The following is a 24,396-nucleotide window of genomic DNA, read 5'->3' as shown; positions in this document are numbered from 1 at the left end:
CAACGTTTGAACTTGCGGTAATCACCATCTGGGCATGACGTAGTTGTCCCGAGACCGTTTCCTTATCTTCTGTCGATGTTGTGGGATGGAAGGATTAGTATGCGCGTGAATACCCGGCAATGGGTTCGACATACTACCTCTGTCATTTGATTGTCACCGCTTCCCATCCACCTCTCCAAAGCTCGCCACGGCGCATCGACGTCCGCTAAACGCGTTGGGGATAATAGTTATCTTCTTTAAATTGGCCACATGGTGTAGATTTTCGATATTAGCAAGACTGAGTGCTGAGTGATTCCTTACCGCTTTTGAACATCGTTTACGTGCGTTATCGCCTAAAGAACATTTCCCCACTTTTGCGACATCATGGACTAGGTCGTAGTTTCATTCGGCATCAGTTCATCATCAAGTTCTAATGCATATATTTAATGTAAGACGTCAGTTTTATCGTTGTCCGAGTTTTCATGAACTTACCTTTGAAATCTAGCCATTTCAAAGTGCCGTTCCAGAGTCCACCTTGAAAAACACTCATTTTCGAATTCACTGGTAAGTTTTCAGCCTTGATATAAGATAAGTGAAGTTCTGATACTTATGTGGGAAGCTCTGGGAAGCTTGATCAACCAACAGAGATCATTCTTCAAATTCCTTGCCGAGAAGAATGTTAAGGTGGTGCGTATCTATTCTCTTCTCCCTCTAATCTAAGCAGATTTCATCTTTCTGGTAACTCAACTGACAGATCCATCGCGCTTTAAATAAGTTCATTCGGATGCGTAGTAAGCTCCAGCCCATCAGATTAGTGAGAAGATTAAGCTATAAAGATTGAGACAACGTTGTCCGGTCTGTCATCGTCAACGCCAGGTCGCCAAGAGATACCGCTTCCAAGGTTTTAAAGTCCTCTTCATAAAATTGAGGTGTAGAATCGTCAAAAATCACAGCGGTTTCTAGCCTCGAGATGGAGGGAGAAAGTCCTGAGGATCTATAGGCCAGCATCCCTGCAATATCCCCCATCGTGAGATCGGGCGCCAGATTGTGCCTACTATATATGGTCAGGATATGCGTGGTATCAAGATATGCGGATTTCACTTTTCGTGTCCTTCCCTTACTCCTGCTCTTTCAAGAAAATTCACTCATGTTGAAATAGTGTATTTAATACTACTTGAAAATTTTTGACGGGATTCATGAAGTGTACAAAGTGTGAGAAGCCAAAGGGTGAGATTTTAGATAGGTGTATGACGCTTTGGCTGCCAGGAACGCATTCTGTGTGAGGCTTACTCCCAATTTTTTTCCGTAGACACTATCTAATACCAATATTAGGCACATCCTCAAAATTTCAGGAAGGCAGGACAAGTGGAAGTCGTCAAAATCGATTTTGAGAAAGAAATACGTGACAATTGCCCTGCTTGGGAGACTGTCACATTGTGCAAAATCCCTCAGTGACATTACTGTGACATGCCTTTGCATATCTTGTTCACTTGCCTCCTCACGACGGCAACACTCCGAGGCTACAACACATCTTCCAAAAATTCTCAAAATTTTGGGCAGCATGTTAAATTGAATTGGCTAGCGTATTGTAAAATTTTAAGGCTGAACAATATGATCTTGAAGCTACATCAACGAAAAAGTCAAATATCCGCATATCCTGACCAGATATAGTAATAGTGATCGTAAGATCCACAAGCAAAGGGACATAGTCGGTTTCTGTTGCTAAATCTGTTGGTTTACTTAAGGCAAAAACGATGTTTGCGGTTGCGCTCGCTGAAACTGAAATATCTAGTTCTGTAAGGGATGGAATGTTCAAAAGCCATTTGAACATCCAGTCCGGATCCTCGTAATCATTATGATGTTTTACTTTGAACCGCCGGAGTTGATGCAAAGAGGCGACGAAATTGCCCAGAATGGCCAAGTCTGGCTCGCCACGGGAGACTCCAATTGTGAGATCCTCAAGATAAGGCGTGCTGATGTTTCTGAGGAGTTTATTCAAAGTCTTTGAACATACCGCCTTCAAGACGAGGCATCGGAGCTTGTAGTGAGTGGCGGTCGTTGGTTGAGGATTGACTCGTAGGTGTGTGGTAGCAAGGGTGTTGGCGTTGAATACTTCGAGGAATCGAGCAAAATCTAAAATGTTGCAGACACCATCATGGCCTATCATGCTCACAGAGAAGGTTCTGAGCTGCGACCACATCGAATTGCGTCCAAAACAAACTAGGTATTTCGGGACATGTAGCCGAGTTATCTTGGGGAGACTTTCACTGTTAAAAATATCAAGAAACTCAAGATCGTGCATGGTCATTCATAGCCTAGGACTCTCGGCTGGCATGCAAATGGAAAGATGTTGTAAAAGCGGGAAATGTTTGCACCTCTTGATGACATATGTACATTTCGAGCCAAGGAATATAGAAACATTCATCCATGTTGAGGTTTCTTGGGCTAGACGCTGCAGCAGGTCAATGCATCCTGCTTTGTAACGGATAGAAAGGGGTCGATTTCTCGCCCGCTCAATCCATGCGGCTAAGATTTCGTCAAGATGTGAGGTCCAAGGTTTTGGGTCGACGAGGATGATGACGGACCACAACGCGCTTGTAGTCCACGTCAGGGCACGCCACGCTTTGCAGACGGCAGAGAGGCGCAGAGGACATATCCCCTGACTATCCACTCCTCCAATGGCATTGTATTTGGGTTGGCAGCAGAACGCAAAGATCTCTGAAAGAATCTCGGCCGGCAGGGATGATATGGATGAGGACTTATTGATAGACCGCCGGGTTTGAATAGCTACTTGCCGGAGTCGCGCAATCTCTTGCTCCGTATCAACAAGCAGCAGGTCCAAGTCAGGTCGAGTTTTCGTAATGAGGTCGACCATGTTCTGACCAAGTGGTGCACTTGAGAAAAGGGGAACACCGGATGTGAGGGGTAAATATGATTCGGCAAACGCCGAATCAACTCTCCAACGTTTTTCCTCAAACAGTTTTTTTCAACATTCTGGTGCAACAATACCCGACAGCAATGTCAATTGTTCATGTTTTTTTGCTGATCAATTTTCCTAGCAGCCACCCATCATGGAGATTGTTTTCGTATCAAGAGCACAAGACTGAGATCTTGATTTTGGACGATCAAGTCTGATTGCGGAGCTCTCGCCAAATCAACACAACGCCATCGTCAACCTCTGTATGAACTCTGACGTTCTCCCCATGGTTCTTCAGCAGCTCGGTTGATTCTTATCATCACCACCATGTCTACTTCCACCACCATTTCACTTTCTTGCCAATTGGGACCCGGTTAGTCCATTTTGAGTGATAGTGCGCTGATCTACATTTTTGTTGATGTAGCATGGGACAGACGCATAAGATACCAAGAAATGGACGGGGCTGCCACGCGACACACGACAGGAGGGGCAATGTACTAACCCCCACATTAAGGACAGGGAACGAAGATGGACGACTTTTGTCCGTTCACCCAGCTTGCCTTTCTTTACGTTGTGCACCCACAACTCTTGCTCACCGCATTTTCTCTGCTCAACCTGAGAGAAGGTAAGCCATCGGCAGTGCTCGGCGACACGATCTCTCATGGAGGGTGTGGATGACAAAATGGATAACAGAAAGGATCAAGCAGCGACAACTGTGAGTATTTCAACGATACCTGACACAAATGCAGCTCACTTTGCACGGAATCCTACAGAAACGTTGTCTGCGCAGCGAACCTGGGGGCGCTGTTATACACTGCTACGATGGGCGAGTCGGGCTGCATGAACACCATCGTGTCCTGCAAGGAGCACGACCACAGGATATGCGACATTTATGACATTTGTGAGACAAGTGAAGGTGGCGAGGTAAGCATGAAAGCTCTAGCAAACCGACTTCCTTAATCATTCTTGGTTATAGACCGCACTACAAGTGTACTGTCAAGCATACAAACAGGCTCCTGTTGGTCAAGCACACGCGCTCGACGTCTAGACTCTATCCTCAACGTTCGCACTGACCATATCCCACAAATAACAATAGACCAAAACTCGCAGGATCCTGCCTGTGTGTTTTGCCTGGCGGAACTCTCGCCTTTTATCCCGTTTACGAGGAGTGCGATGAGAGGATATGCTCACTGCCTCCCCCTCTCCACCGTCCCTCTCTTTCTATGGTGCTGCTTCTGTAATCTCCCCCATCTGATTCCAGCACTGCATTGTTCAGCCACAGCTGTTTCCCGCCATCGCCTTCGTCGTGTGCCAACCGCTGCCTAAAAATCGATGGAGAACCTTGAATCTGGGGGACGCTGAAATTGGTAGAAGGAGGAGGATAGACGGATGCGTATACAGGCCCGCCATATCCGCCGCCCACTCTCAACTTCGTAGACATAAGTTTTGCGTGCTTCCAATTAGTTTCCCTGCTATGAACGTTACATGGCGGGTATGTTGATATTCATTTTCTCGTTGAATGTGCATTTCGACTTTCTTAGAAATTTAAAACAGTAAATCTGATTAACATTGTAGGGCCTACAATGTTACATAATCAGATTTTCAAACGTGTTGTGAACTATGAATTGTGCGAAATGGCGAACAGCTGAATTGCCAATTTTTTTTTTTTTGCAATTGCGCTGCTCCGTATGGCGCCTGTGAATCTACCACGAGTTTTCTGCTCAGCTCGAGTCAGCTGTACATGAAAAGGGACGGACTCGATCTCCAGGTTAGCCACACCGTTTTACCTTTCTTTTCGACACGAAATGGTTCAATCCTGGGTTGGTGCTAGTTGCCGGGTACAATTCTCCCCATTGCGGCCCCTTCTCGCCCCTTGGGGCCCAATGGGCCCAGGTTCCAACCTCACGGGTGTTGCGGGGGTCGTGTCAAACTGCTGGCACGTACAATAATGAGCAGTTAGTCCAGCCCCTACATTTAGTCCATCGGCAGTCCCAATCATTAGCCCACACTTGTAACAAAAGTGTCTATGCCTAAGATCAGCGGAGTCCCAGCACACACATACAAAGGAATATGACTTACACGTTACATCCCGGAGATGTGCACTGATGACCAGCACACATCAGAACAGTCGTTAGAAACTCCACTTTGGCTAGACTCACATGCATATGATTACATCCAGATTCTTTCTGAATCGCAGTCCCGCCGTTGAGCCAACTTCAGACACTCCATCGGCTGAACCTACCTGGACATTGCCGCCACCCATTTTCCCGCATGAGGCGAATCAACCCGTTGTCATTTGCGGTACAAATGTGTTCGTTGGTATCATCAGCAACTGTTATCAGACAGGCTTTGCAAAACTTATGGCAGTATGGTAGAGGGCAGATGACCACATCTTGCTCGAGATAATCTTCACGAGCCACAAACGTCGTATTTTCGCAGCTGATCCAGTAGACTTGAGAATAAGTACAGCTGGCAAACCAAAGAACTTACTTAGGGCAGCTCAGCTGGAAAAGAAAGCCCTGCTAGTTGAAGCTCAACAAATTTGTCAACAATCTCTTCTGACAGTCCTAGTTTTTCCAAAAGTTGTTGGCCGACAGCTAGAAGATGGGGGAAACTAAGCGGCAGGAATCCTCACTAGGAAATGACATACTCCCTGGATTTGTTCTGGCTTTGTCCGTCATACAAAGCGGGCATAGGATCGGATAACGGCCCTCGCCAAGCTTAGATTCAACGTGTCCTCGAAGGCAATCCTGACAATAAGAGTGCTCGCAGTCAAGCATTTTAACAGCGAGGTCTCCGCTCAGGGTCTCAAGACACACGCCACAATCGAACGCTATCACAGCGTTGACTTCAGTGTCTACCGAAACAACTGGTCCACGTAAAGAAGACCTTGATGCTCTTCGATTCTATGTACCATCATTATGATCCACCTGGATGATCAGGTCACATTAACTCACCGTCGTGTCCCGTCTCTTGCCATGGGTTGAAGATCGGTGAGGCGTTCCTATTAATACGTGGTTTTGAATTTCTTGGGTCGGATGCCACTGACGCTCGGCACGCCTAGTCTGTGTCGTCGTCACCGGATCACGAGTTACTGTACTCTGCCAGTGGGGTGGGGGGGGGGGTAGTCAGGGATTGTGCCGCCAAAGCTAGCTTCCACAAAAATCATCGCGAGTGCGACGCCCCAAGCTCCTCGATTTCGTGGTGTTCAACAGGGAAGAAGATGCTTCTAGCGAGGTTTCATTTTCGGCCCTTGCGTTCTCCAGATTTGTGGCTTCCTCGGCACTATTTTGGACATTCGCGCGTGAAGTATCACTTGCACGACTTCCACTATGGGGAAGAGTGATTGATTTGGTGGCCAGCGCTACCTTCCAGCTGAAACCATCATCCGTGGAGTTGCGATCGAGTTGTCTCGAAGGCCCCGCCGTTACTGAATCACGGTTGTCATGCATCTCAAGTTGTACCCATTCATTATCACCTCCTGTGGCTGTTATCTCGCCTTCTCCTTTCCTCTCTACTGCCGGAGCGTCTTTGAGGGCAGCTTTCTGCAACGCTAACTGCCAGCCAATGGCAGATTTGCGTATCGGGAGTGGTGTAGAGGTATCTGTATCTGTATTATTCTGTTCTTGTCCAGATGAGGGTTGATCAGTAGGTTGACCTTCCAACTGTGTCTCCCGAGGGTCGTCTAATGCTGAAGGGGAGGAAGGAGATATTGGAGACGCTATCTGCAAACCTAGTTGCCAGTGGTATTCACATCGTTTTGGGGGAGTGGAAATCGATGAGACTTCGGAATTTGTAACAGGCGTCGAAGAGCTGCTAGTAAGCTCATCGGATAGTAAACCGTTAGTAGATAAGTTTCCGGATGATAAACCATTCGATGGCAAACTGTTGGATGTTAAATCGTCAGAAGGTGAATCGCTTGGCTGCAAAACGTTGGATGACAGATCATTAGACTGAAAATCATCCAATGGGATATCATTAGATGGAGTCAATGGTGATATATCAGCAGAGACCAAATCAGCAGCAAGGGTATCATGAATGGGAGACAGGCTGTCGTATGGTGGTGGTGGGTCATCAGGTACCATGACAAAAGCTAAGTCGTCGCCCAGAAAAGAAGAAGAGGAGGCGTTGGAGGCCTCCAAAGAATCACCAGACAAGGGCAAATCGATAGGAGGGCCAGGCGCCATCTCTCTGAAGTTTCCATCCTTAATATGTGTGCCGAGAACGTCTGAGAATTTGAATGGAATTCCTCTACTTCTCCGTCTGAAGAGTCGTCAGATTGGAGAAGTTCATGGAGATATCGCGCAGCTGTCTCTTTGCTATCGTTTAGTACGAACGCGGGTCCTCGTGGATGTTTGGGCTGCCTGTGCGGGTTGAAGATGAAAAACCTGTAAGAATCGTGAAGGTAAAGCCTGATGCAGACAATAATATCGCGAAGATGTGTAATAACTGCAGCCACAGGTCGATCTGTTTGTTCTAATGTTCTAAAGTTCCAAATGCTCTGGTTGTCAGATGAATAGAAATTGAGCAAAGAACAATGACATAAGAACGGCACTAACTGACTCGAACAAAGTGATGAATCCTTCGTAAGATAGGTGCTCATGGGACACTGTAGCTTGGGTGAACGCGTTCCGAAACTGAGTTCGCTCTAAGATGTCCCCAACACTAAGGTTGGAGTATGCCTTCAAGTTATCATCAATAGAGGTGACCCTCTACGAAATATACCTCAGAATTCATCTAAAAAACCCAGAGAGATGAGCACCGTGCAACTCACTTGAATCGTTTCAGGAGAAATCAGCTCCTGCAAGAAGTTCTCATCTTTATCTTCAAGATCCCCCGAAGCAAGCTGCTCCTCAAGCTCAAAAACCCTCCGAACAGTTCAAACCAATCAACCCGCATATCATTTGGCTACTTCCTGCCTCTGAAGACACACTGCGATATTTGCATTCTTGGCCCTCGTACATGACGACCTGTTGCTTAGCGAAAAGGAAGTGGCCCAGCAGTTCGGATGCATTGAGGACATCGGAGCCATACCAAAGCATGCTCTCCCCCACTATGATTTCCCTAAAAAGAAGGTATGACAAATCTACAAAGAATGGTAAGCCATAGTGTATGCCGCACATAGCCTATAAATGGTGGAATGGTGCAGTGGTTATTTAGTCATGTGATTGATCCTTCTAAGGAGGTGGGTTCAATTCCTTTCTAGGGAAATTATTTTCTGCTGCACTTGTGGAATTGTCTTTTATTTTTTTACTTATACACGAGGGTAAAAGATTAAAAAGGGTTAGGTTAGGAATATTTTTTTCTCTGTGCAGTAGCACATTCCCAGTTAGGTCAGGAAGTTAGGTTAATGGTTGGAGTTATCACCATGGTAGAAACTCGTGTTTCAGTGATGGACACACCTGCTCATTCTTAATTAGATTAGGAGGGTAGGGTACTTTACTATAGTTTGGGAGTGAGGAGGGTAGAAGCTCGAGAGAGTGCACTAGTAGCGTGCACTCTCTTAGTGCAATGCATTGCTAAGTGACTAAGTTGTGAGCCAATGAACCATATACGGAAGGTCGGTGATTACCGGTACATCATGTGTGTCATAGGGGGCAAGGAATCCTCCCTCAGGTTCAGAGGCATTATTCTGGTGAGTCGGTCGCACTCCCGTGCAAAGGAACCTGGCATACCATCCTGCTGCTACATAGGTAGTGTCTCGCCCTCCATGTTTGCCCGAATGATGATTGGCGCGGTTGGCTGGGGTACATGTGCGTGCCTTCAATCTTTCCTCTCCTCCACCAAGGCTAAGTTTTCTTCAAGGTTCCGATATAATGGGACGCACTACAGTGGATAATGCTAATCTCTTCTTTACCGCCGTCTTGGCTTTCTCGCCTCCTTGTCCAACTCCTGTGGCACGTTATGCGTAGCCTTGTTTTTCCTTGGGAGTGCAGTCAGCGTGAGTACCCTCAATCTTGCTCAGGGATCAATGCCAACAGACGGTACCCTCCTCCTCGAACAATTGCCTAGAGAGAAACAATATCTTGTGACTGCACTCTCGCTCTTCTTCTCCGTAGGCTCCGTAGTGTCACTGTCTGCTGTCGTAGCTCTCCTCGCGCTGCCGCTTGCGTCTTCAGGGGAATTACTATTTTCCATCCACCTTGGCACCACCCTGCGCAGTGCGACGTGGAAACTCAAAATCTGGGTTGGAAATACATACTCATTACCCACGCACTCTTATAATTAGTAGGTATTACCACATACATCTTGTCGAGCCCCACGCACAGAGGTCTACCCCGATCCTGTCCATGGCCCGTCCCACCTTCCCCATCTCTATGATCTAGTTCTCCCACTGCAGACACTATCAATGTTCCTTGGACCTATCGTCTTTTTCCGGCTACACGAGTCCCCGCGATATCTCGTGCACGCAGGCCTTACAAATGATATTCAAATTCATTTGAGTAGAGTTGGAGGACGTGGGGGATCACCTCCACAATCCCTGTGATTCAGGGGAGCCGCAAGGACCTGTTGATGATATCCAGACAGTCTGGTGGAGTGGCCAAAAAACGCGGATGGGACGAGGATTACGCTGGTGACGGGGTATGATTCTACGGGGGAAACGCCTGTACTGGATCCAGATCGTGCTTCGTTTGCCTTTAGTGTTGGAGAACCCTGACTTGTTGGGAACCAAGGAGTCTACCCTACAGCCTCCCAAATTCAATGATCCTTCATCGTCGTCGTCGTCATCAAAACGACCCCGTCAGAACGACTCCGGATAGTCAACCCTCCACCAATATCTAGAACCCACCCCCACCGGCTATCCGATTCTTCACTATCCTCGAGAAAATTCCCATACTGCCCCCTTTGTTGCATCGGGCCCTTCGCTCATGGTGGGACCGCGTCCTGCTCGTTCTCTCCCCGGAGTGGCTGAGGACGACAGTTTTGATGTGGAGTACGTGGTGTGCAATGGCCCTTGGTACGTTTCTTCTCTCTTTCTTTGTTGTGTTGAGTAAGGAAAGAAGGAGGCTAATGTGGTGTCTAGCATACACGATGTTCAACATCTACCTCCCCAAAGTCCTCGAAACAGGGTCTGGGTGTGGATGCACGGCAGGATCATTGTCGGTCCCACCAACAAAGACACTCGAACAAAGTTCATGGGACGTTGTTATTTTCACTATTGGGGGGTGGCCAGGTCGCCTTCCCTCCTTTCTTGCGTTCACCTCTTACACGGCACTGATACTTGAAATAAAAAAGCTCGGAGTGCGGCTCATCGAAACAAGGTTAGGCCGGAGGTGCTCCCTTGCTGAAAGCACCATCATCACTGTGTTCTTCCGCATGGTGTTCGTGCTTGTGGAGTCGACGTGGGCGGTTAGGGCTAGTACATTTGGAATTAGCTTGAGTGTTACGGTGGGTTTTTGAGTCTTTCTTATGGTGTTTATTGAAGATCGACTTATGTGTGCGTAGACGATGTGGGCCGTGTTGTGTGGCTGGACCCCAGAAATTTTTGGTACGAAAGGTCGGATTTTGCTTTTTCTTCAATGACATAGGATTTGTTCATTCTTCTTTTCGTCAGTGCGGGGAACGGCATGCGGGATCGCTTCGGCTCTTTCGAAGGTGTACGTCTTCCATTCCCTCTTCGTCTCCTCGTCCTTTCACTTATAAAATACCAATAGAGGAGGGGTGATCACACCCATGTTTGGTGGGATGCTTTTAATGATAGACAAGTCTCTACCTGTGTATGCCAGCACTATGGTTTTTGTGTTCGCGGGGTTTTGCGTGTTAATTCTAAAAGAAGACAGGGGGAAGGAGGGAGAGGGTCTAAGGGGGGCCGAGTGGTTATGCATTAACTGCACGGCAAGAGAGAGTACCATATCGACACATTGATTGTGCATTCACCCTTGGGACAATTGTACATAATGTAATCTAAGAATAAATTACTCTCACATCTCCTCTCCGATTCCCAACACCAAAATTCCAACATTCCAACACTGCAAGAGACGAAGCCTGAGCGATGATAAGGGCAGGGGGTGCAGTGATCAAAGAGCAACACGTGGTGAAGATGGGGTCACATCAAAAAGTCGGGGCGAAAGGTGGTGAGCACGGGTGACGTGTGATGTGAAGGTGGCAAGAAGGGCGCCCGTATAGCTTCACAGAAAGGACGGAGTGGGGTCGGCGAGTCAAGTGGTCAACGCCCACGCCAAAGCGATGTGACGAGGCAGCCACCAGCCATGACGAAATGGAGGATGTCGATGAAGCACCATGACAAGCCAAAGAGATAGGGCGGTTGGCTGAACGGCGTCACCACATCACAGGGAAAGCGCCTGAGAACCCTTGACCAAATCCCTTGTTTGCAAGGCTTCAAAGTCCTCTTTAGTAAACTGAGGCATACATATCAAAGCACTTTTTAGCCTCGAGATGGAGGGGGAAAGTCCAGAGGATCTGTATGCCAGCATCTCTGCAATATCTTTCATCGTGAGATTGGGGGCTAGGTTGCGACTGACAGTAATTGTAAGATCCACAAGCAAAGGGAGATATTCAGTTTTTGATTCTGTTGACGTGGAATTTCCCAAGGCAAAAACAATGTTTGCAGTTGCTTTTGCAGATATTGACACATCCAGTTCTGTGAGGGATGGAATATTCAGAAGCCATTTGAATATCCAGTCTGGATCCTCGTAATCATTATCATATTTCACTCTGAACCGCCGGAGTTGATGCAAAGAAGTGACAAAGTTGGATAGGAAGGTGGAGTCTGGCTTGCCATGGTATATTTCAATTGTGAGATCTTCAAGGTTAGGAGTGCTGATGTCCAGCTTGCCAAGGAGTTTGTTCAAAACAGGTGAATCTACCTCCTTCAAGACAAGGCATCAGAGGTTTGAGTGAATGACAGTCAGTGGTTTATAACTGAAGTGTGCCTCGATGCTGTTTGCATTGAAAACTTCAAGGGATCTAGCAAAATCTAAGATTTTGCAGAGGCCCTCATGGCCAATGGTGTCTGCAGAGAACATTCTAAGCTGTGACCACATCAAGTTGGGTTCAAAGCAGCTTAGGTATTTTGGTACATGCAGGTGAGTTATCTTGGGCAGACTTGCAGCATTGAAGATGTCAAGATATTCAAAACCATGCAGGAAACCTCCCAGAAAGTCAGGTCTAGGACTATGGGCTCGAACATGAATAGAGAGATGTTGTAGGAGTGGAAAACATTTGCAATTTTTGATCATAGACAAGGATTCCGAAGCAAGGGAGATTGAAACATTCATCCATTTTGAAGTTTCTTGGGTGAGACGCTCTAGCAGACTAGTGGATTGTGCTTCGTAACAGATGGAAAGGGCTTGATTTCCTGCTCGTTTGATCCATGAAGCTAGAATTTCCTCGAGATGCAAAGCATGAGGCTCTGGCTTGATCAAGATAATAACAGACCACAAGGGACTCATACTCCATGCCAGGTCACGCCATGCTTTGCAGACGGCAGAGAGGCGCAAAGGGCATGTCTCCTGACTATCCACTCCTCTGATGGCATTATATTTGGGTTGGCAGCAAAGCACAAAGATTTCTGAAAGCATCTCGGATGGCAGGGATGATATGATTGAGTACCTGTTGATAGAGGTTCTGGTTTGAATAGCTATTTGCTCGAGTCGCACGATCTCTCGCTCAGTACCAGCGAGTAACGATTCAAAAGCAGGTCGCGTATCCTTATTGAAACGGCCAACGATGAGGTTATCGTTGACCATGTTCTGTCTGAGTGGTGTCATGGGCAATCGAGGAAGAGTCAATGAGGTGTGTCAGGTGTAATATAGTCCGGTGTTTGCCGAGACGACTCCGTTGTCAATTATTAAGACAATTAACGACTGACTCAATGGGAGAGGAGGCAAGATCCGAGATTTCATATTTTTGTGCGGACGGGGCGAATTCTTGTCCGGATTGCACCTGGGCTCCCAAAAAATTACGAAAATTTGTCCGGATTGGTAGTTCTGACCTCCTGGGGCCAAAAAAAACTGTCTGTGCCACTCTTTTCGCTTTGCCAACCTTGAGTGGGTGCAATTGTAGCTTACGTACAGTGGCGAGGCAAGATGACGACGGACGAGGAAGTTGGGCGATGGACGAGGAAGTTGGGCGATGGACGAGGAAGTTGGGCGATGGACGAGGAAGTTGGGCGATGGGAGTCAACACGATCGAACACGAGCAAGCGCGCGAGCACGACTCACGAGATGTGACGTTTGCACTCGTCACAGAAACTTTGTCAGCCTCGCGACTGTCCGAGCGTGGCGTGGAGGGTCGGAATCTCGAATTCCGGAACTCTTTGAATTGCGTGTACAAACCGATGTGACAAACGTGTAACGATTGGACCAAGACACCCTTCGGTGTATGCAAACGAACTTGTTTCGTCGAAATCAAGCTACAGTAGCACCACATCAATAAAATTTTGTTAACTTCTGCTGAGACTTATATTAAGCAGTAAAAACTGCAGTCTTTCCTCCCTACAAGCAAAGCAAATGTGTTGTGTTTATATTATTGTGCTACGGAGCCAGACACTGAAAACGGTTCAACTCCCCCCACGTGATAGTATTACAGCCCGACAAGTTGCCCCAATATCTCTCCTCCTGCCCATAGCAGCCAAGCCTCCTCTCTGCGTATTTTCTTAGTCTCCCGTAGTCAGCCCCATAAATATCACGTATGAATGGGCAGCTTTGGGTCGTCGTGAATTGTCACGCTCGCCCATTCAAACGTCCTTTTCATAGAGCTACTCAACGGATAGGCTCAAATTTATCTGTAGTATTTAGCATAAGTATGTATCTCTGTTAGGACAAAGTTTTACGACTCTTTGCCCAGTTTTGATTATTTTAAGTGGGCAACATGTTGTCAAACCACTGAATTTCACTATATCTACCCTCCTAAGCTTGTTTCCTGAGCTTGAATAAACTGGATAACCAGAGCTGACTCCCCGACACCTAGCGCAGAACCGAGAGGGCGTCTCGCATAAATCTCTGCTTGAATGTAGATTAGCCTTGTAAATGAGCCAATGGCAATTAAAAACACGAGCGCGAGCAGAGTGGACACGTGCAGAGTGAAAAAAAAAACATAGACCGGCAAAAAATCGCCACCAAAACAAGGCTATGGCAAGTAAAAATGTCAGCAGTGCACGAGCGCGAGCAGAGAGGACACATACAGAGCGAAAAAAACGAGGACTGATAGCAAATCGCCGCCGATCGATTGAAACGAGGCTATGGCAAGTAAAAAGGTCAGAAGAATGTGAGCGCGAGCGGAGGGAACTCGTACAGATTGATAAAAACAAAGGCAACAGATCACTGCTGAGGGCAAAGGGGGAGAGCAACCTGTGTGGGGTGAAGAAAATGCGAGGGGCATGGGCAAAGTGACGGTCACATCAACGGCAGAGATAGAGCAGCATACCCCTGCATTTCAGGTGATGGATAACACACGGAATCCGATGTCTCGGCATCCGAGTGTTCAAAACCTCGGGTAAACTTGACAGAGCCGGGGACAAGATTGGTGCAAGCATAGCAGCACGGATGCGTGCACCATCGTCGTTATGAGCCTGAGAGATGTAAGTCGTGCGAAGAGGGGGGAAAGGTAAAGGGAAAAACAAGAGGCAGACTTACATCTCATTTTGTTGAGCAAAGACTCAGCATCGAAAAAGGCTGAGGGCTGCTGAACAAGGAATAAACCGTCCAAGCGGGAAATTCGAGATGGTGATTTAGACGCCAAATGAAAAGATGGCCAAGCGCAAGGAGAGAAGACAGGCTCCACAGACAGACTAGGGTAACGTCAGATAGGGACATGTGCGAAAGCGCGACGCCCACGTTGACAGTTGAAACCGAAACGCCAGCGGGAAAGCGCGGTGAGGGAGGGTAGAAAGAACAGGGGGGGACTCGTCTTTTTGGCAAGGCGGGGCAGGGAAGCACGTGGTTGATAAGATGTGATAAGATGTGATGGCCAAACGGGGACGAATCCTCTTGAATTCGACGACATAGATAGAGAGAACAAAAATTTCATAATGATAAGTTTCCGGAATCAGCTGCAAGGATCTATGTAAAATGCAATTATGGTGACGACAAGAGACGAGGTATCATGGAAAGTGAGACAGGACAGAGCTTAGTTGGAAGGGCACCTTGACATCGAGAGGTTGCTAGCCGAGAAGAGTCTCTTGATTATAAAGTCTTGCCGCTAGTTCGAGTTCCAGGCGGCTGGGCCCTTTATCATCGCCGGTTTTTTGTTCCCAAGTCGAAAAGTCACTAATGTCATGGTCATCCTCGGGGTCTGCCCAGTCATCCTTTTGCTCGCCTGCACCCTTGACGTTTGCCAGGACGCATTGTTTAAAATGTTCCCGAAGGAGATCATCAGACGGGCGATATTTTGGTTCAACGTTTTGGTTGATCCATAGGACATAACCATCAAATTTTCCTCCTTCCGTGAAGTCAACGATACGATAACCTCTCTGGGGAGAAAACCATATCAAGATAATCGTTCACTAACGAGAAACAAGGTTCAACACATACATCTGGATTTATGGCGAAGTCGTAGGCATCGAAACGACTGTGGATATCAGTACGGAGGAGAAGACCATTCTGAACGGAGTTGATGGAAACGGGGCCTTGGTCGCGTTCGGGGGCATCGTCTCGAATGTGCTGGGACAGCTGTAACAAGTCCCACTAAGGAAAGGAGAAGAATCCTTTGGTTAAAAGGGAGGTGGGCTATCAAGGGGCGCTTACGACGTCACGATGGGCAATTGGAAATATGTGGCTGGCATGAAAAGGGTGGTAATTTCCTCCCTCAACAAAATCTCCTGTGACGCAACAACGTCCATCCCTCTCACGTACACGACTCCTGAAGCCGTCCGTCTATGCTCCGGTATCAGTTAGGTTGAAAAATATCTATCAAGAGAAAACAAACGCGGGTGGTTCCCGAGATGTTCAAGGACAGTGTCCGTGGTCGATGTGCATCTGACGTCAAAGATACATCAAGCGCCTGATATTCTGCAAGAGGATGAGCTTTGTTCACATTCACTGCTAGCGTACCAGGCGACATGACGACATATATGCCCACAGGCAAGACGCTAGAGTCTTCACGATCCAGCGCATAGCCCATAGGTTGGTATTGCGCATCAGCACAGAACAAGACCCAAGAGGATTGGGCAACCAGCACGGTGTCCAACATAGAATAGAAGTATGAGATGGACAGAGATCCATGTTGGTGGATACCTGTCAGAAAGATAGATGCATATTCACTCAAGGCATAGATAATTTTAAAACCGACCTCCAACAACGACGGGAGGCTGAGGTTTGGGGTCGTAAACTTGAACGTTGCGAAAATAACGTGGCATTGTGAGTCAAGACCAGATATATGCGAGCGAAGCGAGCTGTCCATCTTTATAGTAGCGTTGAACATGCAGACAAATAGTAAGAACAAATTCTCGATTCCGAAGTTCTGCAGATTTTCCCCTTTGCACAAACAACCGCATTTGGTGCAATTCCCGAATGGCGCTTGACTGTGAGCCCCTATTAATAACTAAAACAGGTTCAGCTCAGAAATGCGTAACATATGGAAACTAGGAACTTACTTCGAGTAGCCGCTGACGCAGCAACACGCCTGTATTCCCATCGTCTCTGCTCCCAAGCTTTTCGTTGGCGCCGTGGAATATTTGCTGCGCATGCTATGTGTTTATTTATCTTAGGAATCAAAATTTTGTTGTTGTTTGGCTGCACTTTCAACGCTACAATAAAACTCACTTCACCCCCATCTGGTCTTGACTCACAATGCCACGTTATCTTCGCAACGTTCATGTTTACGACCCCAAACCTCAGCCTCCCGTCGTTGTTGGAGGTCGGTTTTGAAATGATCTATGGCTTGAGTGAATATGCATTTATCTTTCCGACAGGTATCCACCAACATGGATCTCTGTCCATCTCAGACTTCTACTCTATGATGGACACCGTGCTGGTTGCGCAATCCTCCTGGGTCTTGTTCTTTGCTGATGCGCAATACCAACCTGTGGGTACTGCGCTGGATCGTGAAGATTGTAGCGTGTTGCCTGTGGGCATATATGTCGTCATGTCGGCCGGTACGCTAGCAGTGAATGTGACATGGTAACAAAGCTCACCCTCTTTCAGAGAAGCAGCTGCTTGATGTATCTCTAACGCCGGAAAGACATCGACCACGGACCCTGTCCCTGGACAACTCGGGACCCATCCGCGTTTGTTCCCCTCTTGATAACTATTTTAAACCTAACTGAGACCGGAGCATAGAAAGACGGCTTCAGGAATCGTGTGCGTGAGAGGGATCGACGTTGCTGTATCACAGGGGAGCTTGTTGAGTCTGGAAGGTATCATCCTTTTCGTACGACTCACATCTTTCCGGTTGCCCATCGTGACGTCGTAAGCGCCCTTTGATAGCCCACCTCACTTTTAACTAAAGGGTTCTTCTCCTTTTCTTAGTGGGACTTGTTACAGCTGTCCCAGCACATTCGAGACGACGCCCCTGAAGGCGAACAAGGCCCCGCTTCCATCAACTCCGTTCAAAATGGTCTTCTCCTCCGTAGTGATATCCACAACCGTTTCGATGACTATGACTTCGCCATAAATCCGGATGTATGTGTTGAACCTTGTTTTTCGTTAGTGTATCTTGATATGGTTTTCTCCCCAGAATGGTTATCGTATCGTTGACTTCACAGAAGGAGGAAAACTCGATGGTCATGTCTTATGGATCAACCAAAACGTTGAACCAAGGTATCGCCCGTCTGATGCTCTTCTGCGCGACCACTTTAGCCAATGTGTACTGGCAAATGTCAAGGGTGCAGGTGAGCAAAGGGATGAGTGGGTAGACTTCGAGGACGACCACGACCTTAGTGACTTTTCTAATTGGGGTCGAAGAATGGGTGGTGGGCTTAGCCGCCTGGAACTTGAACTAGCAACACGGCTTAATAGCCATGAGACCCTTGTTGTCCAGCAACCTCTCGTTGTCAAGATGTCCTTGTAACTAAGCTCCGTCCCTGTCTCACTCTCTACGATACTTCGTCTCTTGCAAGTCTCTTGTCATCCCCATCACTGCATTTTACATAGATCCTTGATTTCGAAAACTTATCATTATGAAATTTTGTTCCCTCCAAGTTCCCAACATAATATATGAATCAGGGTGTCCTATCCATCCGTCGTTGACAAAAACGAGCTTCATCAGAGATTTGACTTCACGATTTATTTATGAATACAATCACATTTATTTCGACTGTTTTTTTATACCCATGACAGCTGGTGTTTTATAAAAGTAAACAAGCCACTCTCGGTTACGGAGCTACTTTGGGTCCCCCGACTCTTATAAGAGGGTTGTGTCCGCGGATGTCGGCCTATCTGAATAGCTCCGAATCCGTGAGATGTCTTATCAGGCATTCGTTAGCAAGAGAACAGCGGTCGTTACTATCACCCGAGATACCTGGTGAATCATTCGCAAGTTCTACTGCCGGTCAGGAGCTTGTGGAACACCGACAACGTCTTCGAGCTGTTTACCAGCAGCGGTCGTGGATGAGTCCTGCCAGGTGTAGGCAAAACGCCGAGGGAAAGGGTTGCGAGGCGAGCGATTGGGAAGGATTCAAGCTGGAAAGAAGTAGTTCTGGAGTTAGTCCGAAAGACTGAGCCATGCTGCTGATCGTAAACATAAAAGTGGGGGTCGAACCAAGGTTGAACTTGATTCTAACTCGGGGCAAAGGTCCATAACTGAGTTACAAACAAAAGATCAACAACCACATCTCGACTGGTGTCCGTCTTCCGGTCCTTTGGAAACTCCACCAGCGGTGGCATGGAGAGGTAAATCAGTATCAGAGTGTGCAGACGCATCATGGACGACGGTATAATGTCGATATCGAGACCGAGGAAGAGTGGGTTAAATATGTCCCGCGCCCAATGGCTACCGTTTTGGATTCAGATCCTGACATACGGTACAAGTATATCCATTACCATTCAAACTATGGTTATTTCATCAATTACGATTGGAATTTACGCATGGTCTGGATCTCTTCAAGCAGAGCTTGTAGACGGTCATCATCGATTTTGACGAGACTTGAGAGAATAGACTGGTGTCAGCGAATTCAGATAAGATCCGTCGTGCTTACCTGGGAATAACGCTCTTCGCCTCTTCCGCATCTGCAGGACACAGGTTCGCTATTTGCGCCGTTTCAAATTGGGTGAGAGCTGGCTCCCTTCGAAGGGTTCTACATCACGAATCCTCAGCCCAAGCATTGGGTCTCGAAAAGGTAACGCACTCGCGAACGGCGCTCGCAGAATCTGTCGTGTTGAACTTGGCAAACGTCTTCACGTATTCAAGTGTTTTGTTATAAACACTATGTAATTTTTAGCACTCGAATGCGCATAGCAAATGGTTCATCCCATACGCTGTGTCCGGTGCATCCTTGTCGCGATTCTCCAACAGATATTTCACCTCTGAAATGAGCAAACAACCTGCATTGTTGAACTCTTCCGAGAATTCTCAACGTCGTTCGTGGTCAGATAGGAATTACTAACCTGGACCAAGTTTCAAGGCCGATGCATCCTCCTCCTCGGTCTGTGGTCGGTGTCGCAACCTGGCTGACATGAGAGGCTGCGGTTTGTTTGTATCCAACGGCAATGGGGTGTTTGGATTACCTAACCACAAAAGTATCTGCTCTCCATTGACTGTACATTTACCATTATCCGAATTTCATTGTGTCTTATTCGAGAGCTCTATTGAATCCATCTATAAAATGATGCGTCGTAAGTGGTATCTTTCAAGCCAGGTTCACACCTAGTATCTCAATCATCTCATACTCATTCTCCTCACTGCTTTCGTTGTTCGTCTTTTCTTCGAGGTACGTCCTTCCGTCCGCTGTGAAGTTTACATGCTAATTCTCTCATCAGAATTTAATTTTTGCTTCTTCAAGTCCTCTTCGAACTTCTTAAACGAGTCTTTGTCTTTACCCGAATCGCTGGTCGACTTCTTTACGCTCCGTCCTCCGAACAATGTCACACAACACGACCAGTTTAGCTCAAGCTATCACCTTCCTCACACGACCCCTAACGCTGGTTTACGCCCACGAGACGATTACATCTCTTCAGCATATCCTCCAAACGACCTTCAACGTAGCCTACCCCTCTCCGAGCTTTAAGCTCTCCCTTACAAGCACCGCTCTGCCTCCCCGGCCCATTTATGCCGCATGCATAGCAACTGGCATCCAGTGGAGCGAATGGTTCAAGCTTCTCGGACAGCGTTCATTCGACTTGCTTATCGAGCCTCACTCCGTTGTCGCACGTTACGCGGGAATCAGAGGCCAAACCGTCGTGGTTTGGAGGCGGCCCCCACCTCCCGTCATTCCTCAAAAGCCTTCCTCCTTCATATTCGCATCTGAAGGACCCCAAATCCCTATCAGCAAGTTCTGCCAGCAACAAATGCAACAATTTAATCGAGGACATGCCATCCGTGACCCGGTCACGTCAGCGATACCTCGTCGCACCGTCGCTCAACAGCTGTTGATCGACTCTGAAAAGGAAGTCGAAGAAGAACTTTTCTCAATGGTCGCCAACTTCAGGGGCATAATCGTCTCCCCCACTCCCACTCGCGAGAACTTCAAAATTCCATCTCTCCACTCTTATTCGCCTTCGTTCTGCTTCCCATCATCTCTTAGCTCTCCCCCAGTCGTCGTCTCCCCAGTTTCCTCTCCCGAGCCTCCATCCTCTCCCGAGAGTTCGCGCCCTAGCTCGCGCGCGTCCACGTATTCCTTCTCCGATTTTGATTCGGAGAGCGTGACATCCGTGTCCGACTCCTCATCTACCAACTCTCAACCCTGCGTGTACGTTGACGCAATGAAAAAGGACATCACCAGATATTCTTACCAAGGTGGCGAGAGTAATGTGTTGACTGGGGGGGTCATGCTTGGCACTCCTGGTGCGGCCTCGAAGAAAACCTCGGGTCAGCGTAAAAATGCTTCTTGGCGACGATATTACTAGTTTTTCTCAAACGACCACGACTAAATTGAATTTACCCCTCCATATACATGTCAATATCCCGGAGTTTTACGATTTCCCCAACGATCTCTGATTGTACTTTTACCGTTGTATGTAGATTTTTTTTCTCTACACTCTTAAAATGTATCTCTACGCTGGTGACTTTGTATAATAATCAAACTTTTTAAAGTTCTTTCCAGGCTTACTTGTCCTGAAATTTTGCCCCACAAAGGATCGACGCGAGTAAAACCCACAAATTAATACAGCGAAGATAATGAAATAAACTAGTCAAAAAAAAAACAACATCACAGCAATGCGACACCGCATGATAATAAAACCATCAAGGAAGGATGTATGTAATGGGGAACGAGGTAGAACCCAAAGTGTGCTCCCTACGATGCAGATACAACCAGCGAGTGTTCGGAGCCCTTCTCCTCTAATGAGATCTTTTCAATCTGTGCAACGAGAATCGCGTTGGCGACCGCATCTCCTCTCGCTGTCTCTCTTTCTCTATCGCCTTGCGTCTTCCCGTTTGTGTTTGTTGACCCCGTAGCAGTGCGCCTGACAATCTTGGGGTTAAACAACTCTGAAGACTAAAAAGACACCAGATCAGTCGTGGCACGAAACTTTGGGGGGGTAGATAACTAACCTTGGGAGTAGGGCGTTCAAGCCCGCGCGCAGGCTCCTCGAGCCTTGAATTTGGACTATGATTGACCAAAGCGTTCCCAAACACCGGTTGGTGTCCTGTGTTGGGTGAAAGAATCGAACGAGTCGACGACGAGTTTCCCCAAGCACCGTTTACCACTGGGTTCCGTTTTTCGGCTGCAGGTGTAAGTGGTGGAAAATCGGTGGATTGAAGTGAGACAATAGGCATTTGCTCCTGGTTTAAAGGTTGACGTGGAGATACCTTGTTCATGTTTCCGTTGAGGGGGCGTGATGGAGATATGGGAGACATCGAATGTGGGTTTGTGAGTGTGTGATCGTGGTAGCGCACTGCTAGGGATGGTTGCGCTTTTATCCCTACTGCCCAGTCAGGTCGTGCAGGCAGAGGGTGCTGTGATGATGTCGTGGAAGTATAAGTCCGGCGAGATGAGGATGAAGTGGTAGATGACGACTAAAAGATGAATCACTGGTCTACTCCGGCGAATAATGGGCAATGACTCACTGCAGTAGAAGAGACATCATCGCAGTTTGACGACGCCCGACTATTGCTGGAACTGCTGTTTCCAGACTGTCTCCGCGTGTTATTAAATCTTGGGCCAACGGCTTCGCCTCCATTTATACCCGATTGGGAAACGTGGCCACCTATCCCGATGCCTGGGCCGTAGCTCCAGGAAGAACGGGTAGATGGAGGCATCGGAGGGCCATTTCGCTGCTTGCCATTTCCATTTCCCCCATGCACAACGCCGTTATTTCTCGTTGTCGAACGTCCATTGCTATTAGAGCTGACACCGTTGTCTAGGTTTGGTCTTCCACCGCCACTACCTAAATTTCCGTGGTTAGGGTCGTTTCCCACCATGTTTCCAATCATGGCCCTTGGTATTTCATACATGGATTGTTGCATCCCCATATGAGGGGGAGGAGGAGGGGGCATATGTTGCCCTGGAGGCGGGGGATAGTATCCCGGTATTGGATAGGGATAAGGGTGGGATGGTGTCATGTAGGGTTGGAAATGGGGCGGATGAGATGTCATGGAGTGTTGAGGAGCCTGGGATTGGTGGGGTGGCGGTGGAGGATGCTGTTGCATGTGAGGAGGAGATTGCAATGGGGGTTGGTTTGGAGGTGCCCAAATGTAGGGGTTGCCATAGTTCATAGTCTGCAGAGGTGGATAGTTCTCTGATATTGAAGAGTCTGACGCGTCGCGTGAGGGGTGATGCGGTGGATGTTGATAGGCATTGTACTGAGGTGCGTAATATGGGTAGTGGTACGGTTGATTCAAAGGTTGATTTGGTGCAGGGTACGGATAAATGTATTGCGCCGCATGATATCCAGAATTGTGAGGGCCAGGGAGCTGTGATGGATCGTACATTTGTCCTGAGGACGGTGGCTCGTAAAGAGAGGGGTAGGTGAAGGACGACGGCGAGGGCGCTCGCGAATTTCGTGAACTACCAGTGCCATTGGCGTTGAAGGATGGCGCATTCGACCGTAGAGATCGCGTGGAGGATGAAGCAGACGCGTTGCCAGATCCACCACGCCTGCCTTCCCTTTTGTCTCGTGTGAGAGGTGGACCCGAAGGACCCGACCACTCACTCTCTGTCGCTGGAGAGCTTGCAGAGTCATCTAAATCGCCTACACTGCTGCCGTCTCCTCCAATAGACGCAGAACCAGAAACGAGACTGAGAGATGATGAGCTGGAGCTCATGTCTTTGTCTTTCGCCTTTTCCTTTTCTTCAAAGCCCATAAATATACGGGATCGGGCTTCGTTATAAGCCGCCGCGCGTTCTTCTATAGTCATTCGCTTTTTGTTGCTACCACCAGTAGCATTACTCCGCCCGCCCAAACTTCCCGACTCGGAAGGCTCAACGTCAGACAGGTCCGCATCCTCGCCGGCAACCGAGCCAGTCTGTGATCGTGGTAGTTTCGGCCGACGGTCTGGGGGTGATCGTCGCATAATCTTAAACGCCGGTTGGGCTGTTGCCTCTGCTGGAACAAGTTCACAAATTCGGCGAGAGGGACTGCAACGAAAAAATTAGTCACAGAAGGAAACTGTTGTTGTCGACGTACATCCTGCTTTCTATAGTTGGCAATACAGAGATACCTTTGGTGGTAGGATCTGTTTCGGGGGCGAGTTTGTAGTAGGCTGAACAACGGTGGACAAGCAACCGCTGATAAGAAGTCGCGGGCGTCAAGTCGACCCTTGGCCTGGCAGAAAGTCAGTCATACCGAGAAAACGAACGACAATGAGAAAGAAGATGAGCGATACCTGCGTTCTTTGATAAGACCCTCCATAAGCTCTCCTAGCTTCAATACATAAATCCTATCTTTGCTTCTAAGCGCCTCTAGAATCTGAGGGTCGACATCTGATGGTTGTTGGTTCGTGGCCTGAGCCGAGGGGCTGTCTAGGTCCGAGGGTGTGTCTGGTTCGACAGGATTCATGCCGTTGGCATCGATAGCAAAGGGCGAGGTTGAGTAAGGAGAGATAGAGGAGGGGAAATCGATGGAAGAGGTTGCTGAGGGGATTGGACTTGTGATGTTTGATGATGGGGTTGGATTACGGGAGGGATTAGAGATGATTGAAGATGGCGAATGAGAGTTTGGGCGGGCAAGAGGTTGCTCTGTGGGGTAAAGCTGGATAGACATGTGGGCTGTGTCCATGACAAGAGGAGGGCTTTTTGAAGCAGACGACGATGGCAAGAAGAAAGGCAAAAACAACGGATAGAGAACGACGCCGTCTCCAACGTACACACAATTCCTCTCGACAACGGATCAATCGTCAAAAGGTCAACAGCAGTTGAAGCGGTTAGACATTGAAATTCGCATCGTGGGTATTTTCTTCTATATCTATTATATTTCTAATACAGCTACCTGGGGTATATCACT

At 47.8% G+C, this 24,396-nt stretch overlaps 13 protein-coding genes across 13 annotated transcripts; 5 read left to right on the top strand and 8 right to left on the bottom strand.

Moving 5' to 3' along the window:
- Positions 1-1,767: 1,767 nt before the first annotated feature.
- Positions 1,768-2,854, bottom strand: LACBIDRAFT_321771 (uncharacterized protein; the record flags this gene model as incomplete). Its single annotated transcript, XM_001874552.1, has 4 exons — positions 1,768-1,773; positions 1,994-2,112; positions 2,153-2,230; positions 2,374-2,854. 4 exons carry the CDS (start codon positions 2,852-2,854, stop codon positions 1,768-1,770), a joined length of 684 nt encoding a protein of 227 aa, XP_001874587.1.
- A 570-nt stretch (positions 2,855-3,424) lies between these two features.
- On the top strand, positions 3,425-3,944 carry LACBIDRAFT_321770 (uncharacterized protein; the record flags this gene model as incomplete). The annotated part of the gene is made up of 4 exons (XM_001875124.1): positions 3,425-3,521; positions 3,590-3,611; positions 3,646-3,820; positions 3,909-3,944. 4 exons carry the CDS (start codon positions 3,425-3,427, stop codon positions 3,942-3,944), a joined length of 330 nt encoding a protein of 109 aa, XP_001875159.1.
- Positions 3,945-5,112: 1,168 nt separating this feature from the next.
- LACBIDRAFT_305383 (uncharacterized protein) lies at positions 5,113-5,876 on the bottom strand (the record flags this gene model as incomplete). Its single annotated transcript, XM_001874551.1, has 4 exons — positions 5,113-5,335; positions 5,394-5,493; positions 5,547-5,794; positions 5,854-5,876. The coding sequence occupies 4 exons, from the start codon at positions 5,874-5,876 to the stop codon at positions 5,113-5,115; spliced, it is 594 nt and encodes a 197-aa protein (XP_001874586.1).
- A 1,113-nt stretch (positions 5,877-6,989) lies between these two features.
- On the bottom strand, positions 6,990-7,938 carry LACBIDRAFT_305382 (uncharacterized protein; the record flags this gene model as incomplete). Its single annotated transcript, XM_001874550.1, has 3 exons — positions 7,671-7,938; positions 7,456-7,608; positions 6,990-7,395 (listed from the first exon to the last, which is right to left on the bottom strand). The coding sequence occupies exons 2-3, from the start codon at positions 7,497-7,499 to the stop codon at positions 6,990-6,992; spliced, it is 450 nt and encodes a 149-aa protein (XP_001874585.1). The 5' UTR covers positions 7,500-7,608; positions 7,671-7,938.
- Positions 7,939-8,438: 500 nt separating this feature from the next.
- On the top strand, positions 8,439-8,808 carry LACBIDRAFT_305380 (uncharacterized protein; the record flags this gene model as incomplete). Its single annotated transcript, XM_001875123.1, has 2 exons — positions 8,439-8,649; positions 8,702-8,808. The coding sequence occupies 2 exons, from the start codon at positions 8,439-8,441 to the stop codon at positions 8,806-8,808; spliced, it is 318 nt and encodes a 105-aa protein (XP_001875158.1).
- A 49-nt stretch (positions 8,809-8,857) lies between these two features.
- Positions 8,858-9,034, bottom strand: LACBIDRAFT_305379 (uncharacterized protein; the record flags this gene model as incomplete). The annotated part of the gene is made up of 1 exon (XM_001874549.1): positions 8,858-9,034. One exon carries the CDS (start codon positions 9,032-9,034, stop codon positions 8,858-8,860), a length of 177 nt encoding a protein of 58 aa, XP_001874584.1.
- Positions 9,035-9,823: 789 nt separating this feature from the next.
- LACBIDRAFT_305378 (uncharacterized protein) lies at positions 9,824-10,762 on the top strand (the record flags this gene model as incomplete). Its single annotated transcript, XM_001875122.1, has 5 exons — positions 9,824-9,854; positions 9,921-10,285; positions 10,343-10,394; positions 10,452-10,494; positions 10,552-10,762. 5 exons carry the CDS (start codon positions 9,824-9,826, stop codon positions 10,760-10,762), a joined length of 702 nt encoding a protein of 233 aa, XP_001875157.1.
- Positions 10,763-11,742: 980 nt separating this feature from the next.
- Positions 11,743-13,288, bottom strand: LACBIDRAFT_321767 (uncharacterized protein; the record flags this gene model as incomplete). The annotated part of the gene is made up of 2 exons (XM_001874548.1): positions 11,743-12,609; positions 12,932-13,288. 2 exons carry the CDS (start codon positions 13,286-13,288, stop codon positions 11,743-11,745), a joined length of 1,224 nt encoding a protein of 407 aa, XP_001874583.1.
- A 1,589-nt stretch (positions 13,289-14,877) lies between these two features.
- Positions 14,878-16,214, bottom strand: LACBIDRAFT_305376 (uncharacterized protein; the record flags this gene model as incomplete). The annotated part of the gene is made up of 5 exons (XM_001874547.1): positions 14,878-15,329; positions 15,391-15,543; positions 15,604-15,732; positions 15,785-16,092; positions 16,148-16,214. 5 exons carry the CDS (start codon positions 16,212-16,214, stop codon positions 15,021-15,023), a joined length of 966 nt encoding a protein of 321 aa, XP_001874582.1. The 3' UTR covers positions 14,878-15,020.
- Positions 16,215-16,647: 433 nt separating this feature from the next.
- Positions 16,648-18,034, top strand: LACBIDRAFT_292051 (uncharacterized protein; the record flags this gene model as incomplete). Its single annotated transcript, XM_001875121.1, has 6 exons — positions 16,648-16,714; positions 16,770-16,952; positions 17,002-17,084; positions 17,137-17,265; positions 17,326-17,478; positions 17,534-18,034. The coding sequence occupies 6 exons, from the start codon at positions 16,648-16,650 to the stop codon at positions 17,864-17,866; spliced, it is 948 nt and encodes a 315-aa protein (XP_001875156.1). The 3' UTR covers positions 17,867-18,034.
- A 344-nt stretch (positions 18,035-18,378) lies between these two features.
- On the bottom strand, positions 18,379-19,471 carry LACBIDRAFT_187652 (uncharacterized protein; the record flags this gene model as incomplete). Its single annotated transcript, XM_001874546.1, has 6 exons — positions 18,379-18,787; positions 18,838-18,939; positions 18,993-19,091; positions 19,143-19,220; positions 19,272-19,353; positions 19,402-19,471. 5 exons carry the CDS (start codon positions 19,469-19,471, stop codon positions 18,864-18,866), a joined length of 405 nt encoding a protein of 134 aa, XP_001874581.1. The 3' UTR covers positions 18,379-18,787; positions 18,838-18,863.
- Positions 19,472-19,875: 404 nt separating this feature from the next.
- LACBIDRAFT_305372 (serine-rich protein) lies at positions 19,876-20,859 on the top strand (the record flags this gene model as incomplete). The annotated part of the gene is made up of 1 exon (XM_001875120.1): positions 19,876-20,859. The coding sequence occupies one exon, from the start codon at positions 19,876-19,878 to the stop codon at positions 20,857-20,859; it is 984 nt and encodes a 327-aa protein (XP_001875155.1).
- Positions 20,860-21,248: 389 nt separating this feature from the next.
- LACBIDRAFT_305371 (uncharacterized protein) lies at positions 21,249-24,171 on the bottom strand (the record flags this gene model as incomplete). Its single annotated transcript, XM_001874545.1, has 5 exons — positions 21,249-21,449; positions 21,506-21,970; positions 22,022-23,531; positions 23,581-23,718; positions 23,780-24,171. The coding sequence occupies 5 exons, from the start codon at positions 24,169-24,171 to the stop codon at positions 21,249-21,251; spliced, it is 2,706 nt and encodes a 901-aa protein (XP_001874580.1).
- Between the last annotated feature and the right edge of the window lie 225 nt (positions 24,172-24,396).

Source organism: Laccaria bicolor, genomic scaffold, assembly GCF_000143565.1.
Source record: "Laccaria bicolor S238N-H82 LACBIscaffold_2 genomic scaffold, whole genome shotgun sequence".
NCBI lineage: Eukaryota > Fungi > Basidiomycota > Agaricomycetes > Agaricales > Hydnangiaceae > Laccaria > Laccaria bicolor.
The sequence above is the reverse complement of the archived record's forward strand: the minus strand, read 5'-3'. Positions and strand labels throughout refer to the sequence as shown.